Source organism: Strongylocentrotus purpuratus, unplaced genomic scaffold (genome assembly GCF_000002235.5).
Source record: "Strongylocentrotus purpuratus isolate Spur 01 unplaced genomic scaffold, Spur_5.0 spur5_scaffold_19, whole genome shotgun sequence".
NCBI lineage: Eukaryota > Metazoa > Echinodermata > Echinoidea > Camarodonta > Strongylocentrotidae > Strongylocentrotus > Strongylocentrotus purpuratus.
The window spans coordinates 31,132,911-31,155,226 of NW_022145604.1; the positions used below are offsets into that span (position 1 = coordinate 31,132,911).

General features: G+C 38.7%; 4 protein-coding genes across 4 annotated transcripts; 1 reads left to right on the forward strand and 3 right to left on the reverse strand.

The window, feature by feature from the left end:
* Nucleotides 1-285: 285 nt before the first annotated feature.
* LOC100892504 lies at nucleotides 286-4,182 on the reverse strand. The gene is made up of 2 exons (XM_030990882.1): nucleotides 1,070-4,182; nucleotides 286-330 (listed from the first exon to the last, which is right to left on the reverse strand). Exon 1 carries the CDS (start codon nucleotides 3,980-3,982, stop codon nucleotides 2,048-2,050), a length of 1,935 nt encoding a protein of 644 aa, XP_030846742.1. The 5' UTR covers nucleotides 3,983-4,182; the 3' UTR covers nucleotides 286-330; nucleotides 1,070-2,047.
* On the reverse strand, nucleotides 4,058-5,734 carry LOC100887877. The gene has a single exon (XM_030989920.1). It carries the CDS (start codon nucleotides 5,732-5,734, stop codon nucleotides 4,058-4,060), a length of 1,677 nt encoding a protein of 558 aa, XP_030845780.1.
* Nucleotides 5,735-5,867: 133 nt separating this feature from the next.
* LOC105444782 lies at nucleotides 5,868-8,568 on the reverse strand. The gene is made up of 2 exons (XM_011679477.2): nucleotides 8,335-8,568; nucleotides 5,868-7,608 (listed from the first exon to the last, which is right to left on the reverse strand). Exon 2 carries the CDS (start codon nucleotides 7,475-7,477, stop codon nucleotides 5,894-5,896), a length of 1,584 nt encoding a protein of 527 aa, XP_011677779.2. The 5' UTR covers nucleotides 7,478-7,608; nucleotides 8,335-8,568; the 3' UTR covers nucleotides 5,868-5,893.
* Nucleotides 8,569-14,670: 6,102 nt separating this feature from the next.
* On the forward strand, nucleotides 14,671-21,835 carry LOC754331 (methyltransferase-like protein 27). The gene is made up of 5 exons (XM_030990883.1): nucleotides 14,671-14,922; nucleotides 16,464-16,586; nucleotides 18,287-18,422; nucleotides 19,628-19,720; nucleotides 21,307-21,835. The coding sequence occupies exons 1-5, from the start codon at nucleotides 14,794-14,796 to the stop codon at nucleotides 21,492-21,494; spliced, it is 669 nt and encodes a 222-aa protein (XP_030846743.1). The 5' UTR covers nucleotides 14,671-14,793; the 3' UTR covers nucleotides 21,495-21,835.
* Nucleotides 21,836-22,316: the final 481 nt, after the last annotated feature.

Below are 22,316 nucleotides of genomic sequence, written 5' to 3' on the forward strand. Positions count from 1 at the left end.
ACCTACACATTCCTTATGCAAGAACTGAATGATACAGAAAATCAAGTGTCCCCACACTTGTCAAACTGGTTAATGCTCAGTTGTAGATCATGTATAGTAATGTATCCTATTTGTTTTTCTTCTTTAAAAAAAAAATATTAGAGTTATTGTTTTGTTACTTTGTTTAATTGAACTCAAGATCGATCCAAAATTCAAAATTCGTGCACATATTTTTGAGTGCTCTTTGTTGGGGACACTGTGACGATAAATAATCAAGCAGGAAACAAAGTTCTAAACCCAGTATGCGACCACGCTGACAAGATACTTCAGCACGTATCAGCACGGTTCAATCTGTAATTGAACAAAACAAATAAAGGAAACATCCAATCAATACTGGAATACATGTACACATGCTTATCAATGACATTATTTGTTACAATAATTATCCATCTTGTCTGGTCTCAATCAATAAATGCATAACTGAATATGAATTAACTTGTTTGTGTCAATTATTTATGTGTCATATCCAAAAACCTCTCCTGAAACAATATCTGATCTTAAATACAATTATTTGATACAAAAGGCTTGCTTGCTTCTATCCTAGCACTGACTTTCAAATATGTAAACAATAACCGGTCAAAGCAATGCTCTCAAAACCCTAATTTCACAACACAAGGCCCAAGTTTAGCTTAGCAAAATACTTATAAACAATGTATTCAAAGCCTAACTTTTATCTCCCTAAATGAGACATTTATTTATTATTCATCACTAATAACCAGCTTGAACATTTATATCAACCTTGTAAGAAATAATATGCTTCAGCTATCATACAGCCTTATTTATCATGGCTCACTTCATAATCTGTCAACTAACAAAAGAGGCGTGACTACTTCCGGTCACTAAACGTGTACAGTGCATGCATGCATGCATTACTTGCACGTATTATGTATACCACTGCTACATTACGTTCTTCAATACAAATCTTTCGCAACAAATTTACATTACTAACCATCAACATAATTAATAGAAATTATCACTGATTATCATTCAACAACTCTTTAAAGGAATAGCAATGTAATTGTCTACTTACAACGTTGGGCTCATCAAAAAGAATTAATTTATCATCACAACCTCACGGTCGTCCGACCGTTCCAAACAAGGAAAATCAGTGGCATGCGAAGAAACGCCCTCAATAGTCAAATACATGTCAATTCCCCAAAAAGCCTCGTCTATGACGTCAGCATTTCCCGACTTATCGTTACATGATTTTATCAAACACAGGAGAAAACTTCCTGTCAGTAACATACCGGCCCCTTAAATGTGAGCTAAAAGCAATCATTTATAACATCATATATCAAAAAGAAAATATTTTGACAATTTAAATGCTCTGTTACACATGACTGTCTTTACTTGTACCTGAAACACATTATCAATATGTTAATTTGTTTGCAGTAAATGTGTATATACTGGAAGACAACACAGATCTAAAGAAAATTCCATATTCTCAAATATTTTACTCCTAAGAATCCCATAGTTTAGCAATTTCTTGCAATGTCAGAAAACATCAATATTGATAAATTCTCATCTCCTTTTAAATAATCTCCCTCTTTAAAAAGTAAATCTCTGCACAAAATGCAATTGCATGATAAAATAGTGATTTCTATCTTGAAAACAACCTGTTGAATAATGTTTATACATGTATATAAAACAAACATCACAACAATATACATGCACATTAATACATGAATTTGATATTGATGTGTTGTCTGTACGAAAAAGAGTCCGATAAGGCTCCTGTTGCTAAGCAACCAGTCCACTAGTCTGCTATACAGGTGAATACTTGAAATGTCCTCTTTCAGAGTAATAAATGAGTCCACTCTATGCAGAATTATTAGTCCTTTCAAATAACAGTCCATGGTGTAAACTGTACTTTGATTTCTCTGTTCATTTGTCAAAATGTCTATTCATCTTGAAATGTCTCTCTATCGAATTTCAGTTCTGTCAAATAGAGTGCTCTAAGAAACAAACACAGGGGTAAAACTTGTACCTATCTGGGGATAGAATATACCTATCTATGATTCACTGATTCCAAAAGACACAGCTTGTGAATTGGCCTAACAAGGGTCGATGATTTGGTTTGCACCCTAACTGACCTAACTAGCCCATCCTTGCCTGGGAAAATCTCTACAACGCGACCGACAGCCCAGTGGTTTCGTGGTGCTTCTTCCATGATGTGAACGATGTCACCCACGCTAACATCACGCTCACGCTCGTTCCACCTTTGTCGCGCTTGGAGTGTAGGAAGATTCTCTTTCCTCCATTTCTCCCAGAAAATGTCACTAAGGTACTGAACCTGTCTCCATCGTCGCCTGCTATACACATCTCGTGCCTCGAAGAGGTCAGGCGGCCCAGTACCATTACCCCGCAGCAGGAGCAAATGATTCGGAGTGAGGGGTTCTGGATCCACCGCATCATCCGACACTACTGTCAGAGGGCGCCCGTTGATGATGGACTCCACCTTACACATCAGCGTTGATAAGTTCTCGTCAGACAGCACTTGCTGTCTCATCAAGGTACCGAGCACCTTCTTCGTCGTTCTTATCTGGCGTTCCCAACATCCACCCATGTGCGAGGCCGCTGGTGGGTTAAACCTCCATTCAATGCCTTTCTGGAGTAGATGGTCATGAATTCTCTGCTGGTTCCATCTACTTAACCCCTCTCGCAGCTCTCTCTCTGCTCCGACGAAATTCGTGCCGTTGTCAGATCTGATGAGCTCTGGTCTTCCACGGCGAGCCATGAATCGATGAAGAGCGTTCAGAAATGAATCAGTGTCCATAGAATGCAAGATCTCTATGTGCACGGCTCTCACACATAGGCAAGTGAAGATACAGCCATATCTCTTCACTTGGCTTCTGCCCTGTTTGACAAGATAAGGGCCAAAACAGTCCACTCCAACATTAGTAAATGGTGGCTTGTCAAACGCCACACGATCACTAGGTAAATCAGCCATCTTCTGCCCGAGAGTTGGAGACGACAGGCGTTTACACTTAAAACAGTCCCGTTTTACCTGTCGCACAGTAGACCTCCCTCTGATCAACCAGAATTGCTGCCTCAGCATCGATAGGACATGCTCTCTGCCTAAATGTCCCACCATGTCATGAACATGTCTCACTAACAGTGTTACCACGTGATGCTTGGGTGGTAAGATGATGGGATGCTTCATCTCGTCACTCAGCTCTGCATTCCTAAGGCGGCCTCCAACACACAGCAACCCAGTTCTGCTCATCATAGGGTCTAACTTATAGAGAGGGCTGGACTTCTTCAACTTACTAGCCCTCTGCTTTCCATTCAAGGCTGGCTTCTCCTCAATTGCCTGGTATTCAGCTGGGTATGCCAGGCGCTGAACATATTTCAGGATTGCCTGCTCAGACTCTCTCATGTCATCCACTGTAAGAAGCACCTTACAGTCAAATACCTCCTTCCGCACCTTGCACAGAAGATATTCCCGAAACTGCAAGATTCTAGCTACTGCCTTCTTAAGCTTGTACCAATCTGAGAAGTAGCTCAACAGTTCATCAGTAGCCGCAATTGGTACATCAACATCAGTCTCAGCGGCATAAGCCTTCACAGTCTTTACTTCTGGATCATCGTCTAGTAGGATATCATCAGCTTCTGGATCTTGGCTCTGCTGCTCTTCAGTCAACAGGATGAATTTTGGCCTATGAAGCCATCTCTCACTAGCCACGAGATCCCTAGCACTCATGCCTCTACTGACGTCATCAGCCGGATTCTCTTTCGTGTTGACATGATGCCACTGCTTCACATCACTGGCAGAGTGAATCATAGACAGTCTATTGGCAATAAAGGTGTGAAACCTTTTGTCTTCATTCTTAATGTATGCCAATACAATCATGCTGTCAGTCCAGAACACAGAGTCCTTTAGTGGTAGATCCAGTTCTCTCCTCACTAAGACATCTGACTTCACCGCAACAGTAGCAGCCATCAATTCGAGACGAGGAATCGTAGTCTTCTTCACTGGAGCGAGGCGAGACTTGGCAAAGACAAGACTGCTACAGACTTACCCTTTAGAGTTCCGTACCACCAGGTATGTCACCGCTCCATAGGCATCTTCGGATGCATCAGCAAAGTGATGTAACTGATGCTCTGTCTTGGCACTATATCCTGCAGGAACCACACATCTTGGTACCTTGAAGTTTTCTACTTCAGGAAGTTGTTTTACCCACTGCTGCCATAACTGCAGTCCAACATCTGAAATTGGGTCATCCCATCCTAACTTCTTTGTTGCTAACTTCTGCATCAACAGCTTAGCTCTCAAGATAAAGGGACTCAGGTAGCCAAGCGGGTCATAAATGCTTGACACAATGCTAAGCAAACCCCTTCTTGTCAGTGGTTTCTCCTTTATCAATGTCTTGTACTCTAGACGGTCCTCTTGCACATCCCATTTGATCCCCAGGGCTCTTTCAACTGGTAGTGCTTCCTTGCTAAGATCTAAGTCCTTAACTTGTTTACTTCTATCCTCCACTGGGATGGCTTTCACAACTTTGCGGTTGTTACTTGTCCACTTGATCAGGTTAAAGCCTCCCTTCTCTAGCAGGCTTTTCAATTCTTGTGCTAGTCGTATGGCATCTTCCTCATCCTTAGTGGAGATTAAGCAGTCGTCCACATAGAAATTCCTAGTCACTGCCTTTACTGCTTCAGGAGAGAATTCACCCTTGTTGTCTTCAGCTGTGCGTCGTAAGGCATAGCTACAGCAGCTGGGACTCCAAGTCCCACCGAATAAGTGCACACACATTCTGTAGACACATGGATCTTCCTTCAAGTCACCTGTTGGCCACCATAAGAATCTCAGTACATCTCGGTCTGGTGCTGGCACACGAACTTGATGAAACATCGCTTCAATGTCTGCCATCAAAGCCACTGGCGCAGTTCTAAACATCAACAGCACTCCGATCAGCTTGTTAGTCAGATCTGGTCCCTGATTAACCACATCATTCAGTGACAAACCTTTCCATGCTGATGCACAATCGAAGACTATTCTCACTTTTCCCGGTTTCTGGGGATGGAATACCGGGTGATGTGGCAAATACCATTCGCATTCCTTCTTACTGTCAAGTTCATTGACCTCCTCTGCATATCCCTTCTTCAAAAGGTCTGCCATGCCATCTGTATACTTCTGAAGGAGACCATCACTCTGACTAAGCCTTCTTCCAAGACTTTGGAGTCTCCTTTCAGCCAACCATCGGTTATTCTGGAGATCTGGAGGTCTCTTCTTGAACGGGATAGGGAGCTGATAATGACCTTCCTCTATGCAGATGCCCTGCTCCCATTCTGCCAAGGCCTTGACATCATTCCTTGACATAGCTCTCTCTTCCTTGAAAGGATCAGGGGTCTCAAGCTTCCAGAACCTCTCTAACTGTCTCTCGAGGCACAGATCTCCTTCGATGAAGGTGTTCGTAGCATACACTGGAGTGTTCATTTCACATGCTCGGCTGAGTGGACCATGGAGTGACCACCCAAGGCACGTCCTTACTGCGTATGGTCCTTTCTCTCCATGTCTAACCTCTAGAGGCATCAGAGCTTCTGGGACGTCTTGACCGATGACCAGTCCCACCTCATCTTCAGTGGCCACAGGGATGCCAATCCCTCTTAGGTGGGTCAGTCCTTCGATGTCATCGACTGTGGCCATGTGTACACCCTTGACGTTGATATTTTCCTTTGTGTACACACATAACATCTTGATCTGCTTGCTGTAATCTCCGGAGTCCACAACCAAACTGACGGCTTCAGTGTGGACAGTACTTTCTTTACGATCAAGGGTCGTTAGTAGAAGCTTCCCTTTGACTCCCTTAGCACCGAGTGACCTTGCTAAACTTGCTGAACAAAATGTACCTGTTTACCCTTGGTCCAGCAATGCATATGTCCACAGCATAACTTGGCAGCCTTCTGCCTTCACCCTCACAGGCACTATAGGGAGCACACTTTTCCTGCCGGCCCCTGTGGAACTACAGGAGGCTTCTTGCTCCACATTTCTATTTTGTGTGCCGCCATCAGGTTCTGTCATATGGAGAAGCTTATTGTGCTTCCTTGTGCAACCACCTACTGAGCAAGTCCTCTTGCTACTACATGCTCCTACCATATGACCTCGTCTCAGACAGTTAAAACACAGTCCCTTATTCCTTGCTAGCCGCATTCTATCCTTAGGAGGCAAGTCCTTAAACTGCTTACAATCCCACAGCCTATGGTTACCCTTGCACTGGAAACACTCTACATGTAGTTCAACAGGCTTTGCAGTGGAAGATGTAGAGAAGGAGCCCTTTGACTTCCCACTTCGAGAAGGCGTGCGTTGCTCACTCTGACCAGACATCAGCTCTCCATACACCGGGTCATTAACTTCCTGCGCAGCCTCCTGCACAAAGTACATCAGATCTTCAAATCTTGGGATTCTCTCCTGGCGCCGAATCGCTCCAACTCTGCTCAGCCACTTTCCTTTTAAATGGAAAGGCAGTCTCTCCGCCAGTGGGAGAAGCACCTTCTGAGGGGAGAGTTCCTGTTCGAATCCTATTGCTTGAAATGACATAAGGCAGACACTCATGTCATCTGCCAGCTCTCTTAGACCTTTCTTGTCACGAGGGCCAATCTGCTTCCCAGATGTTATCTTCTTCATCCAGGAGTCTGTGATGACAACTGGGTCTCCAAATCTTTCAATCAGAAGTCGCTTTGCTGTTGAATATCCTTGTGATGCGTTCATTAATAAGCAAGGACTCAAACGTCTCTTAGGTTCCCCTCGACAATAGTATAAGAGGCGAGTTAGCTTCGTCCTATCTCCGCACGAACTAGAGTCAATGTTGTCCTCGAAACTCCGCCAGAACTCCCAAAATTCTAGGGGATTTCCGTCATAAGGCGTCAACTCGGCCTTAGGCAGCTGCATCACCTCCCAAAGACGGCGTTGCTCCTGTTTTCCTTCCTTCAGTAGGGTGACTACATCGGAATCATCACTCATGGTCAGCGGTTGTCCATGGTCAGACCTATCTGCTGTGATAGGCTTACACTTCGTAGACTTAGTAGGAACAACAGTCTCTGTCACCACCTTGCCAGGAGTGTATGGTAAGGTTTCATCCTGTTCTTTCTCAGGAAAGCTTATTCCTAACTTCTTATTCTCAAACTCAAGGTATATCTGTTCTTCTGCTTCTGCAACCCTGAGCTTCGTCTGCATCGATAATCTCAACTTACGCTGCGTTAGTTGAAATTCCTCAAGTTCTAGCTGTTGGCGTTCTTCTATAGCAGCTGCTTCAGCTGCTAGGGCTGCCTTTCTGGCCATAGCTTTCAACATGGCTGACGAAGCAGAGCTAGTATGGCTGACACACTGACTCACCGAGTCTTCAGGATTCACCTCCAACTGTTTCTTTTCCTGTTTTTCATCTTCCTGTTTGACCTCAGACTGCCCACCATCAGCTTGAAGTTGACCTGCTGCATTCATCCTGATGAAGCGTTATTGAACTTGATGTTGGGGACACTGTGATGATAAATAATCAAGCAGGACACAAAGTTCTAAACCCAGTATGAGACCACGCTGACAAGATACTTCAGCACGTATCAGCACGGTTCAATCTGTAATTGAACAACACAAATAAAGGAAACATCCAATCAATACTGGAATACATGTACACATGCTTATCAATGACATTATTTGTTACAATAATTATCCATCTTGTCTGGTCTCAATCAATAAATGCATAACTGAATATGAATTAACTTGTTTGTGTCAATTATTTATGTGTCATATCCAAAAACCTCTCCTGAAACAATATCTGATCTTAAATACAATTATTTGATACAAAAGGCTTGCTTGCTTCTATCCTAGCACTGACTTTCAAATATGTAAACAATAACCGGCCAAAGCAATGCTCTCAAAACCCTAATTTCACAACACAAGGCCCAAGTTTAGCTTAGCAAAATACTTATAAACAATGTATTCAAAGCCTAACTTTTATCTCCCTAAATGAGACATTTATTTATTATTCATCACTAATAACCAGCTTGAACATTTATATCAACCTTGTAAGAAATAATATGCTTCAGCTATCATACAGCCTTATTTATCATGGCTCACTTCATAATCTGTCAACAAAAGAGGCGTGACTACTTCCGGTCACTAAACGTGTACAGTGCATGCATGCATTACTTGCACGTATTATGTATACCACTGCTACATTACGTACTTCAATACAAATCTTTCGCAACAAATTTACATCACTAACCATCAACATAATTAATAGAAATTATCACTGATTATCATTCAACAATAAAGGAATAGCAATGTAATTGTCTACTTACAACGTTGGGCTCATCAAAAAGAATTAATTTATCATCACAACCTCACGGTCGTCCGACCGTTCCAAACAAGGAAAATCAGTGGCATGCGAAGAAACGCCCTCAATAGTCAAATACATGTCAATTCCCCCAAAAGCCTCGTCTATGACGTCAGCATTTCCCGACTTATCGTTACATGATTTTATCAAACACAGGAGAAAACTTCCTGTCAGTAACACTCTTCATTTTTCTTATAAAGTTGTTCTTAACACCGTGTATAATTCTGCTGCAATAACATAATTGTAACTCAACTTCATTTTTGTGACTGACTGAATGCTGATGTTTATTTATCTATTCATATTTATATTGTTGTATTGGGCCTTCCTCACCATTATAATCATTTTGAAATATTACATGTATCACCTTTAATAGAAGCTACTTTCGATTTTTCGAATGTATAACGTATGCCTACTTGTAAGTTTTGATTATAATTATATGTAATTATTTCTATATATGTCTTTATTTCTATTGTCTTCTACATTTGTAAAGCGCATTGGTATTACTTTGGTCCAATATTTCAAGTAACTGTTATAGGTTGTTCATCCATCTATTATCATTTATTTATATATGAATATAACTTAAGGTATGAACAATAATGATACTTTATCTTTTTTCATTTGTATTGTACATTTATATTATCATTCCTGTTTTTATGCACATTCTATGTAAACATTGCATTATTGGTCCCTGGACTACTGCATTGTACATTGTTTATGTTGATATTAATAAACCGAAATCGAATTGAATTGAATAGTATGTCCACGTTAAAACATTTGAGGGGAAAAAAACAGATATGAAAAATAGGGGGAGTCTTGATATCTTTGTAGATAATTAATTTGGTGAGGCTGTGAATGGAAAAGAATGTTGATGTAGTCGATGGTATTCACGCTGATCTATTTATATAATAAGTATGAAATATTTGATACAATTTTGTTGTTGTTTATTTATGAATGGATATCATACCAAGGAAGCTAAACTGTTTAAAGAGAGTGAGAGAGAGAGAGAGAGAGAGAGAGAGAGAGGGAGGGGGTGGGGTGGGGGGGGGGGGAGGGTTGAAGTAGGTGAGCAAACTATGGTGCGAGTTGTGAAAACTCTAGGTGCAAAGCCGCGCCCGTGTGCGTTTGTTGATGCGTGCGTGTGTGTGTGTGTGCTCGTGTACGCAGAGGCGTATCTAGACCCTTTTCAGTAGGGGGGGGGGGGGGCGTGTAGTGGCTAGCGCTGACCGACAAATCTCCGAATGTCTACAAATTTAACCCTATTATAAAACAGGGGCCGAGGGCTAACATATATTTTCTATAAACTTTCTATCTGTCGGGCGAGAACAAGGCGAGCCGAGTCAACGGCCCGTTGATTGGTTGATCAACCGTGTGCTTCGACCAATGGGCCTTGTCCGTTATTTTTTTAATCATTGATCGAATTATTTGACCGCCGGTCCAGCCGTAGAGTATAAAAACGCGTTGTGGCGTGCGCCCGTAATCCAGCTAACAGTGGAAGTTACAAACTGATTCAGCCGAGGACGCAGGTTCGAAACGTCTTTCGAATTTTCGAATAAATAAGATGATTTTTACAAAGCTGGGTGGCAGAAATTATGGGAAACTGCCGAAAAAGGCAGATATCTCTACAACATACAACGAGATGTAAAATATACGTGTATGATAAAAGGTTTTTGTCGTAAGGATGAAAGAATTTACACCAATTCCGTCTTAATTATTACAATTACTCATTAAATAGGCATGATATTGGCCTTTCTGACAATTGTCATATTTTCGAAACTATCGAACATTTTATGCTATCATACCCTAAATATGAAAGACAGAGGAATCGTATGTATCGCAGACTTCACGCGACGAATCCTAACCTAAAAAAACTATTCGGAAAATAAAAAACTGCACAATCATTTTAGCCTTGATAAAAGGTACTGGAAGATATAAATAATTATAAGGGGGAACAAGTGTATTAATGCATGTTTGTGTCGTTAGCATTCTTGTGCTTTTCATGCCTTAAGGCATCCAAGTAACCGTAACATAAGTAACATAAGAGTAACGGAGGAGATGATGGACAAACGAAGCCTGAATAAAATTAAATATGGCAGCCGATTATTACATGCGTATACTATTATTAAATTTGAGGCACATTAGTTAGCATTAACTCTATAAATTGACATTAAAACTTCATGTTATCATCATCATCATTATGAAGTATGAAGGCATGTATGTCATATGGTGAAATCATATAACTATCCCGAAACTATACCGTTCGGGATAGTTATACGATGAATTTGCTGTGTGTGGACACGGGGTAGGTCACTGTTAACTGTTAAACGTTTACAGTTCACAGATAGGATAAATGTGACATACTCATGATTCTGCAAAGTTCTACAGAATTTGATGTTGGCCGGCTGCAAAAGGGATACACTACCTTTAAAATAGAACCTGACGTATACATGTTGTGCGTTAACACTTGTCTGCATTAATTAATCTGCTCCTGGCCCTGATAAGCGCAGGTAATATTTAAAGGAGAAGTCCACCCTGATATTAAGTTGGATTTAATAGGACCACAAAATGAGAGGAAGAGGTCAGTGAAAGTTTTAGCAAAATCCGATTAAAATAAGAAAGTTATGAAATGTTGAAATTGCGATCGATCAAACACAAATGAGCAACTCTGTGAGGTCTCGGTTTTACTATTAGCGTTGAGGGTGCTTTATTTCCTCAGCTGGTTGGGTGGGCGTGCGCCATGGGAATTCACAGTCCAGGCGGTGGACTATGGTCGGCCATGCGACAATAGTACAACCCGTTTATAAGCAGATTTCAAAACACGAATGTTATCCCGTCACAAAAATATAAAAGGAGCATCAGAGCAAGGAGTTTTAAAGGTATTACAAAGTTTTGGTATGGGGTCATGAATTCGGTTCAAATTAAAATATTGGAAGCATATGCGTTCCTACAATATTCATTGATCGTTGTCGCGGTTGAAATCGAGTCTGAAGTTATGAAATTATAAATAACTAGATGGAATTCGACTGCGCGCAGTCGAAAATGATGCCTCCGTCATAGAGCAATTTTACAAACCAAAACAGAACACATTTTTCGAATTCAAGTTCAATTGTAATCCATTAACAGGTTCTCAGAATATCGTGATTACAAGCAATTTCTCATATACATATATGACCCTTTGATCTTTGACCTCATGACCCTAAAATCTACTCAGTTCATTGGCTCTGCAAGATGTCCTGAGTTAAATAGTAATCCATCTGTCAGTTCTAATGAGAATGTGTTCACAAGCTATTTCTGCATACATAATGAGCCCATGACCTTTGACCTTATGAACCAAGAATCTACTCAGTTCATTGGCTCTGCAAGTAACATACATGACCTAATTTTGGCAGGAATCCATCAATCGGTTCTTGAGAACGCGATCACGAGCTGTTTTTGCATACATAATGTGCGTTGTGGCCTTTGACCTTTGACCAAGTGACCCCAAAATCTAATCAGTTCATCTGCTCTGCAAGTAACATACATGACCTAAGTTTAGCAGCAATCGATCAATCGGTTCTTGAGATAACGCAATCACGAGCTGTTTTTGCATACATAATGTATGCTGTGGCCTTTGACCTTTGACCTCGTGACCCAAAAATCTAATCAGTTCATCGGCTCTGCAAGATACATACATGACCGAAGTTTGGCAGGAATCCATCAATCAGTTCTTCAGATAACGCGATCACGAGAACGGGACGTACGTACGGACGGACGGACGGACAACCCGAAAACATAATGCCTCCGGCTACTTCGTAACGGAGGCATAATAAACTCTTTATGTTGTATAGCTCCCTCTCAAGGTCAAGATATAACTTTAGCTATGAAACAATGTTTCTTGACTAAAATCGACCGATTAGCTATTCCCGTTTGGAAATTATATATCACAACTACAGATTCTGAGATTTTCATGGTCGCAGCTACCATTGTAAGACCATAGACGCTATTTGAAATTTATCAAAATTTACCGGGAGCACCGGTAAAATTTTATATTCAATTTTTCTCGAAAACTGAATTGTTTTAGGGGCTAATTTTGTTAGTGCTTATAATACATCCCCAGGGACATCCAAATATATCAAAATTGTAAAGATTCACTATCCACCCAATTTTCAAAATTTCCCCAAACTTTGTATTACCTTTAAGAGATGGAGGCCTATCTGGCAACAAATTATTCCAAGCAGCTGCCGTTTTCTATGGTTGCACAATAAACTCTACTGTTGTACTGTTACCTTTGATGTCCGAGGTTCGTAGCCGCCAATATCATTGGAAAGCTTGATTAGTGATTTTTGTCACAAAGAAATCTACTTATTATTCCACTTTTTATGTGAACTAACAAGGGGAAAAACGAACAGATGATAAAATATGAATACGAAAGCCTAATTGTGTCCAGGAAATTTGCTTACATGGTTTAATTTGTGAAAAACAGTAAATATTTACAGTCCTAAAAGCTGCAATTTGACACTTTTCCGATTACTTGCGGCTCACATAAATAAAAAGTGAATTCGTTTATGTAGAGTTCTTTATGATGTTATATGTCAGATTAGTGCCCACACATGCCCAGTCGAGTAATTTTGATTTATATTTCAGGAAATTTTGCTCCATTTCCTTTCGCTTGCCTCCTGTAAAGACACACATAGTATCAACTTGTAGTGAGATTTTAACTTGCACTATTCATCTGGGCACTCGACAAGCACAAGTACGATAATACGCCGGTCTGGAAGAAGAAGAAGAAGAAGCAAAGTGTACTTCTCGTATTATCAGACGAGTGGTAGCGAAAAGTAATTATCGTTACAAAAGCATATTTGTCCCGTTAGTTTGCAGCTAGGCAGGAATCTTTGTCTACTTATATTTTAAAGGTACTATGTCCCATTTGCAGGCCAAAAAATGAAAAAGTTAAATTCAAACGGCATTTGAAAGACAATACTAATTTAGAACTTCCCTAAAAAAAGGGGGGCTTGAAAATGTCTTTAAGTGGAAAAATAACGAATATTAGTTGTCGAATCGACTTAGGAGCTACAGAGGCAGTAAGCAATAGTATGATTTTTCAGACCATTGTACTGAATGGTCGTACGTTTTATGCTGCTCAAAGATTCAATCAGTTTAATTTTGGCCATTTCAAGAAGTGGGTTATTGATGTAGACAAATGCTCATGTACCCTTTACAGCTCATTTTATGTATGATATTACCAAAGATGAAAAAAGGCCAGTCAGTCACTCAATAGTGTCTGACAGTGAAGTCTAGCAAGTAAACAGGTTTCCTTGCATAATTTGAATATTAGGACACTGCTAACGTTTAAATTTCACAGATAGGACATACATAACATATTCATAATACCTGCAAAGTTCTACAGAATTTGATGTTGGCTGCAAAAGGGACATGGTATCTTTAATATACGCCAACGGCTGTCTACTTAACTGGAAGAAGAAGAAGAAGAAGCGAAAAGTACACAAAAGCATATTTTCCTTTGAAAGTGTCCCGTTAGTTTGCAGCTAGGCAGGAATCTTTGTCTACGTTTATGTTAAGAAGATCCAGTTATGTGCTTAATAAGCACATGCCTCACATATTTTGTCCTGGCGGCTTCGAAGATGGTACACAGGGAATGAACTAGATATGACTCCATCTCTTAAAACTTCTTGCTAAAAATCAGCCATTTTTAAAATCAAATGTGTGAAGAAAAAAAAAATCACATCTCAATGATATTTATTATTCAAGTTTGAAACTACCTCCTTATATTTTCTTCTCTCTCTCTCAAAATAGAGAAAGCAAACCATACAAGCACACAACGAAAATAGCGAACCCATGTGTTGTATGTTCTTTGTTTGACCAACCTTCGATTACGTAATGGGATGTGAATGTGAATACATTACGAAACTGGCCTATAGTACACACAACACAATGTAACATTATGTAATTCTATCTGAAAAATAGAAGATGAACATCTGAATAAGATTAGGGACTACTATAAAGCAGGGCTCCCACTTAGCCGAGTTGGAGCCTCGAGTTGTGGCGAGCTGACGCGATTTTATGGCAAGCAGTTTTATCATTAAAACATATTTCTTGATATCAAAAATTTAATTCTTGATATCACGGAATGGAATTCCTGATATCACGAAATCGAATTATTGATATTAAGAATTAACATTGCTTTACACCGTAAAATTATTTCTTGATATCAAGAATTGATTTCTTGATATCAATTAATAATAAAACGGCTTGCCATAAGATCGCGCCAGCTCGCCACAACTCGAGGTTCCAACTCGGCTAAGTGGGAGCCCTGCTTAAGCGTATCAGCCTCAGACCACGTCCATGCTCAGCCCATGCTAGTCGGAAGTTGTTGATGCACTCATACACTTGACTTATTCTGTGTGTTAATTTGATACATTACAAGACAATGTCAATGACAACAGGAACTAGTGAAGATGATTTACATTGGAAGAATATGTATTCTGCATCCTCTGGGGATCTTGATCTAAAGCGTCTGGAACAAGCCTACAAGGGATGGTCAGAGACATATGATGAGGTATACATTTTCATTTATTATTAATTTCCAATGATATCCTAAAGCATGCTAGAAATTTAAGCTAACGGTTTGAAGAGTAAGAGGGCATAGCATGGTGTTGCATATCTAACTCTTCTATTTTGAATTATTGAAAAATCATCTTTTATTATATAGCTTTCACAAGCCTGTTGAATTTCTACCTACCTTTAAGGGTTAGGTGGTGAAATTAAATATGAAATTAGTATCACGTACCTAGCTATAAAGGGGAAGTCCGCCCTGATATCTAGTTGGTTTGAATAGAAGCAGAAAAATAAGAGGAACCATAGATCACCCAGTAGTATTGAATAAAAGAATGCTTTATACTCTTGATAAAAAAAATTACTTTTAAAGAAATAATAAATAAATTGGCTTAAATTGGCATTAATTGACCGAAATAAAAGCATCTATTGAATTTTTTTTTGGAAAAGATATTTACGCAGTCTGTCATTTAGGGTTGGGACATGTCACACTTTCAAAATTTGGACTCGGATTGATTGTTATATTTAAATTTCAATATAATAGCTAATGGTGTAAAAAAAAAAGCTAAATTCAGCGAACTTCATGCGTGGGCCTCAGTATCCTAAACTACCCGCCTTGATCGTAAAGTAAGGGAATTCAGCGTTTAAACAAAAATGTAAATTGCATGATAGCTCACTGTCATCAGAACCCCGTGGACATTTCTGGTACCAGCTTTTAACATTTTCTTTTAATTTTCTTGACCAATTTCAAAGTGCTTAGTCCACAAGAGAACTCTGAAGGTAGTTTGTAAGTTTAGTCGGGTGCGGGAATGGATGGTTACGATCGTATTTGGGGTTTCGTTTACCTCTCTCTTCACGCAGGGGTATGGGTGCTAAATAAGTCTAGGTGATATATTCCATATTATCACCTAGCCCACTGTAGCTACTTGCTCCCTCTATATAGAAAACAGTCCATAAGCGGTGACCATTGGTCCCCTATGATCATCTTGTTCATATGTTAATTGAGAGCTGAGTTGATGAGATAGCCACCTGTCAGTGACCACGCTGTGTGGTGTAATCCCTCCTGGCCAAATTAGTACAGACGGCCTTTAAGGCTTAATTTACTCACTTTTCCTTGGGTTAGTATTTCTCGTATTTCGTCATTCCTCACAATATATCGTTGTTCACTCATTGTGTAAACCTTTTTAGAGCTCCCTGATTATGTTATACCAATACTCACTCAGCAATTTAAATCAGCACTGTTAAATGTTTCTTGTTGTTCTGCCCATGGTTACGCTATTCTCACTTGCACTGAACTAACAATAGTAGTATTAATAACAATGATGATGATGATGATGATGATGATGATGAAAATGATGATAATAACAATAAACAATAACAATAACGTTAATAATAACAATACTATTACTAATAGTAATGATGATAATAATAATAATAATTATATTAACAATAATAATAATGATATTAACAATAATGATAATGATATTAATAATAATAATAATACTAATCATACGAAATAGTTATAAAACCATCTTCTTGTTCCAGGATAATGAACAAATGTTATACAAAGGCCCTCATCTAGCTGCACAGAAACTCTCAAAGTTGATGCCAGATAAAAGCAAGAAGATCTTAGACGTGGCCTGTGGAACTGGATTGGTTGGCAAAGAGGTACATAATACAGCTTAAAGGTCTGTGTCTGTGTCTGTGATAGGGTGTAATATTGAAGCCCTCAAAAAAAATTGCGCTTCAGAATGATCTTGAAGTGCTTCAAAAAAGTAAAAATCTTTGAGTGACCGGTTTTACCATACTCATTTTCCCCAATGGACTGTAGTGTTATAAACAAAACTGTCCAAAACTGTTTGGCAAACAGTTTTTGACATTTCTAATTCCAATCATAAATATCTTGATAATCAGAAAGGCGATCGGCTTGTAAATTTCATGGGATTCCTGACTGACCTAAAGGTTTGTAATTATGATTGCAGCATGAGCTAAATCTAGGATTTTGTTTAGAATGTGAGGGCAGTGAGGCAAAGATACCCAATCCCTTTAAAGCGAAGGGTGAGTTCTGTCTAAAAGGTGTAAAGTAATATGTGACCTTTCTCGTTGCTTTTTTAATGTCATTTTTGGAAGAATAGGCTATTTTTGGAATAAACGTTGCTGCAATGGATTGCTCTCTCATATTCGAAATATGACAACAGATATCTGAAATGCTTGGACTAAACAGGCAAGCCACATGTGTGCGTAATCTTGCACAACTCTCTGTGCGGTGCATGTGACTTATTGAACTTGAATTGAATTGAACTTTATTTCACTCATCATTAAAACATCATAACAAATAGCGTACAAGTCACACATAGCGTACAAGTTAAAGAGAAACATTTACAATACAATACAACAACAAATATATATATGAATGTGGAGACAGCTAGGAAAGCCAAAGGCTTTATTGGTGCTGCCACCAAAACAGTAATAAAATATAATACAGTATTATATTGTTGTTTGAGAGGGTGATTATAAAAAAAGAAAAAAAGAAGCCTACTAGAGAGGGGGGGGGGGGGGGGGGGACAAAAACAAACCCAAACCAAAAACCAGACCGTGTACATAATCAATCTTTATTTATTTTGTTGGATTAAAAATGATGTATATCTCCTTTTAAAAACGTTAATCGATGGACTAGATTTTTTATCTTGAGGTATATTATTCCAAAATTGTGGCCCTTTAAAAAAAAAAGATTTCTTAGTTATATTTAGTCTTATTTTATTTAAATGAAAATTAGATGAACTTCGAGTATTATATGAATGTAATGCAGAATTAAGACAAAATTTGCTGGAAAGACTAATTGGTATGAAATTATTAAAACATAAGTACATAAATATTGCAAAACTATAATTACAAAGATCTAGGCACTTCAGCAACACTGAGTCAAATTCTTCTCGTTTTGGTAATTTCAATACCTGGCAGCATCCACCAATAATTTGTACCAGCGAACTAGCCTTTCCCAATGGCTTCAGAACGGTTTAACTTCATTAGCAGTATTGTGTTTAGTCCAGAATCTGGCCTATTTAATTTTGATCTCCACCACACCGACGCTATACCTCTCCCTACTTACCTGCTACCAGCCGATGATGGCGTGATCATTAATTAGGACGGCTTGAATCCAGTGTGTAGGGAAATATAAAGGACCAGGCAGATTCTGGACTCTATTGGGTTTGATAAGGACACTTCGAACACTTGAGGTGTGTCATGAAACAAGGATTTACCAAAAATGCATTACACACCTAGATCTTCACTTATCATTTATAAATATGTACAAAAAGCTTCTTACGGTGTTAATGATTTTCATAATAATAATTCCCCTATTATATTAGCTTCATTCACAAGGCTATGTGAATATAGATGGTGTTGATCTGGTTCAGGACATGCTCACTCATGCGGAACAAACAGGAGTCTATTCCCGACTAGAGGCTTGTGACGTCATAGGGCAGGGGCTTTCTTGTCAGGATGGTGAGACTAATCTGGAGGAAGTATTGACGTAGATCATAATCGATATATGCACTGAGAGTGGACGGATGACTTAAGATTGATTTCATTCGTAACACCTCACCTGCTATTAGCAAGTGCTAATGACAGGGGAATAGTATAAACATGTATATATATATTAAATATATATATATATATATATATATATCTATATATATATATGTATCGACTGCTATGAGAGGACTGGCTGTTTTAAAGGCTCAAGGGGACGTTGCATCCTGCCATGACCCGAGTCGATATATCTTTTATATACCGAATTGACACAATCATTTTCTTGAGTAAATATTGGTTAAAACATCACATACAATCTGACACACTGTCTGTTAGTCTTCGCTGGAAAGATAACTGAATGTTACAATCATTTAGGAATCGCAGACAAAAAGCACTGTATGGTATCTGCGCTGGCAAAAGAAAATTTTAACACGTAAACCAATGGGGATCTCATCAAAATTTAACTATTTTCCCGGTACCCGGAATCTTTAGGAATCTCACTCATGAATTATTGACCGTTACTGGCATTGTTCGTTTCTTTACGGGAATGGCTAAAATCGCGACTCTAATTTCGACCAATCAGATGGCAAGATTTCTAAAGAGAGGTGTATAACATTTTCTATTGGCTAGTTATTTAATCATCCATATCCAACTTTTTCGGTCGACTGTTTATAAATTTGTGAACTTTGAGATGAGGGTAATTCATTGGCAAATTATCCCTGTTACTTTATAAAACAAATATTGCAGATAATGTTCGGGCATTATATTTATCCTCAATTTCATGCATCCTCGGTGTCTTCGAAACAATCGAAGCATCCTCGTGTATTGGTGGACTCGGTTCTTTATTGATTTGTAATAATTTAAAAGGTAAAACTCAACTCAAGAAGAAGTTTGAAAAGGATGTTAAATTTTTCTGGAACAAGTCTAATGATATTTATACATGAAGCAACTTTGTCAGATAATAATGGTTTTGAATTTGTAAATTAGATTTTTTAAATTTTGACGAATGAAGGCCATAAAATATGTTTAGGCCTTTATTAGCAATTCATTCAGAACGGAACAATACAATTTGCATCGCAGCTGAAATCCGAATACCCTTAATAACCAATCATGAAATATCGATGACACTTGGTAACACATTCTTGCTCATAATGTCCTCCTTCATGGTTGTATTACAGGTACCTATGAGGCTATCGTGTGTGTTGGGTCATTCAACCAGGGGTGTGTAACACAAGCAGTGTTTCCAGAACTACTTCGGGTAGCAAAGAAGGGTAAGCACACGACATTTACCAACTAAATTATGTATAGGTCTTTCCGGGCCGCATTTAAAAAAAATTACAAGGCAGCCTGTGATTTTTACGGCTTTAATTTAAATAAACGCGCTCGCGAAGAGTCTAGCTAGCTAGCTAGCTAAACCTGCGCATGCGCACATGGTAACCATTAGGGTTAGTGGTAGGGTTATAATAATCATTCAAATCCACCTTTAATCAACTCATCGTTATCTCAATCGGTAAGGACAACGTAATACAACTTTGGAGTTGTGGATTCGAATTTCAGTATTTATTCAGTTTTTGTTTTACCTTTATAAAATAGTGAGGCAAAGCAATAAATAATCAGAGTCTAATTGTTTTTGACCTCTTTCCAAGCTTGCATTACTAGCTCGACTCGTCGCGAGCGGGTTCTTTGAAATTAAAGCCGTAAAATCACAGGCTATTGTGTAAATTTAAAAAAAAATCACTTCCGGGCCACATCATACATAGTAATACGCCCTTTTTGAATGGGCCATTTTCATAATGTATTCTAATTTTATGAGTACATCTTTGTAAAGTGTCTAGTCTCGAATTATTTCATTTTGCATTAGCTCGTTAATGAAATAGTCAGAATGCAAGCCATAATGATTTTCCTACCTATATCAACAACTGATGTATCCGATTCGCATTCTGACTATCGAAATCAATTAATATATGATAGATGAATGCAATAACTCGTTGCCAATTACTTGTTCAAGTATGAATACATATTGAATCGCAAATTAGCATCGATTTGGGATAAGGAGTGATTAGGTATGTTTAGTTTAACCCTTGTCGGCCCCATTGCCTCGCCATCGGAAATGGGGTCTAACACTCTAAAACTCATTATCTTCAAAACCCATCTAGAACACAAATCAACAAAGAACCTTGTTCTTAACAACTTTTCCAGGTCTGAAACAAATTGTACAGGACTATAAGCAAGTCGTATTGTCCGTGTTTTTAGGCTTCCTGGGTTGAGATTAGCAACATTATTACATATTGCACATATGCTTATTAGATGATTATGCTAATATGGCTATTAAAAAAGTTGCCCAAGGTTGCCGAGCTGACAGCCAAGCTGAATTTACTTCAATACCCATCTAGAACACAAATCAACACAAAACCTTGTACTCAACAACTTTTCCATGTCTGCAAAACTTCTACAGGAGCACTCTGAGAAGCAATTCGTATCTATTCTATCACGTTAAATTTCAATGTCCCTTTTTTCTTTGGGGGGGGGGGGGGGTGGTAAACATTCTTTAGGAGTTAAGCTTAATTTCTGTTTTTAGCTTAACCATGTATAATTTGCATCCTTTCTAAATGTTTATACTTTTGCTGAATTTTTATGTAATGTTGTAATGTTTTAATATGTCTGTTTAATTGCACAGACAAGGCCCCTGTGAAGAGCAACGTTGGGTATTGAAAGGGTTTTCCATTCAAATAAAAACTTGAATATTATCTTTTTCTTTCTTTTTATCTTTCTTCGTCTCTATCTCTATTCCTTTATCATTCTTTTCTTCCACATCCCTCATTTTATTATTATTATTATTCTGCCTCTTTTCCATCAGGTTGTATCATTTTGATTGTTATGCGAGAGGCATTCGTCTACACCTGTCCCGCCTTCAAGAATAGTCAACTCGACACGGACATTCTCATGCGTGCTCAGAACGGAATCTGGAAATATATCCTACGTGAAACGGTCCCTAAATACATTGGGGAGTTAAATGGTCTTCTTTATGCGATGGTAGTCCAGTGATGTCATCGTGTTCCACAATTTACTCCTGCTTCATACAGAGATGTCGATGCCGACCAACATGTTAAATTAATGTGTATAGAAAAATGTTGTCAAACAATACAGGGGCAGATATACTTTCACTATGTTAAAACCTAGGAGAAGAAAAACAGACATAGAAATAATAATAACGATAATAATGACATTTATAAGGCGCTTAATTATATGTGTTTCTTAGTGCACATGTGGTATTGTCTAACTCAGTTTAATTGTTCAACATGTTCGATAGCTTAAAGAGAAGATTGAGTTCTTGAAAGAGGTGAAAAAATGATTTGTGAGCGTTATCATTGTATTATGCAATGTGGAAGAACATCAGATAAAATATGTTCCCTCAAAAGCAAGGCTCTTCAAATGCTTTAATATTCTAAATATGGCTGTAACATCATAAACTTCGGGACAGATTTTTTTGCTACATGTTCGTGTAGTCCCATAAACAACTTTCTGTGTACAGTGCTTGTAACTGTACCAAGACTAGGCAAAATTTCTTATCATCTTGATAGATGATCAACCTTTTCTGATCGATTCCACAACGTTTCTTTTACAATGCAATCGCATGACAAGAACTCAACTTTATATATAAAGTAAGATGTGAAACTTAAAAGATAAAACCAGTTATGGTCATGCGACTGCATTGTGAAAGGATTGTTGTGGAATCGATCAGAAAAGGTTGATCATCTAGCATATAAGTCTTGGTGTGTACTGCAAGGTTCTAGAATCATCGAAATGATACAAAAATTGGCCCAGTCTTGGTAAAGTTACAAGCACTGTACACAGAAAGATGTATAT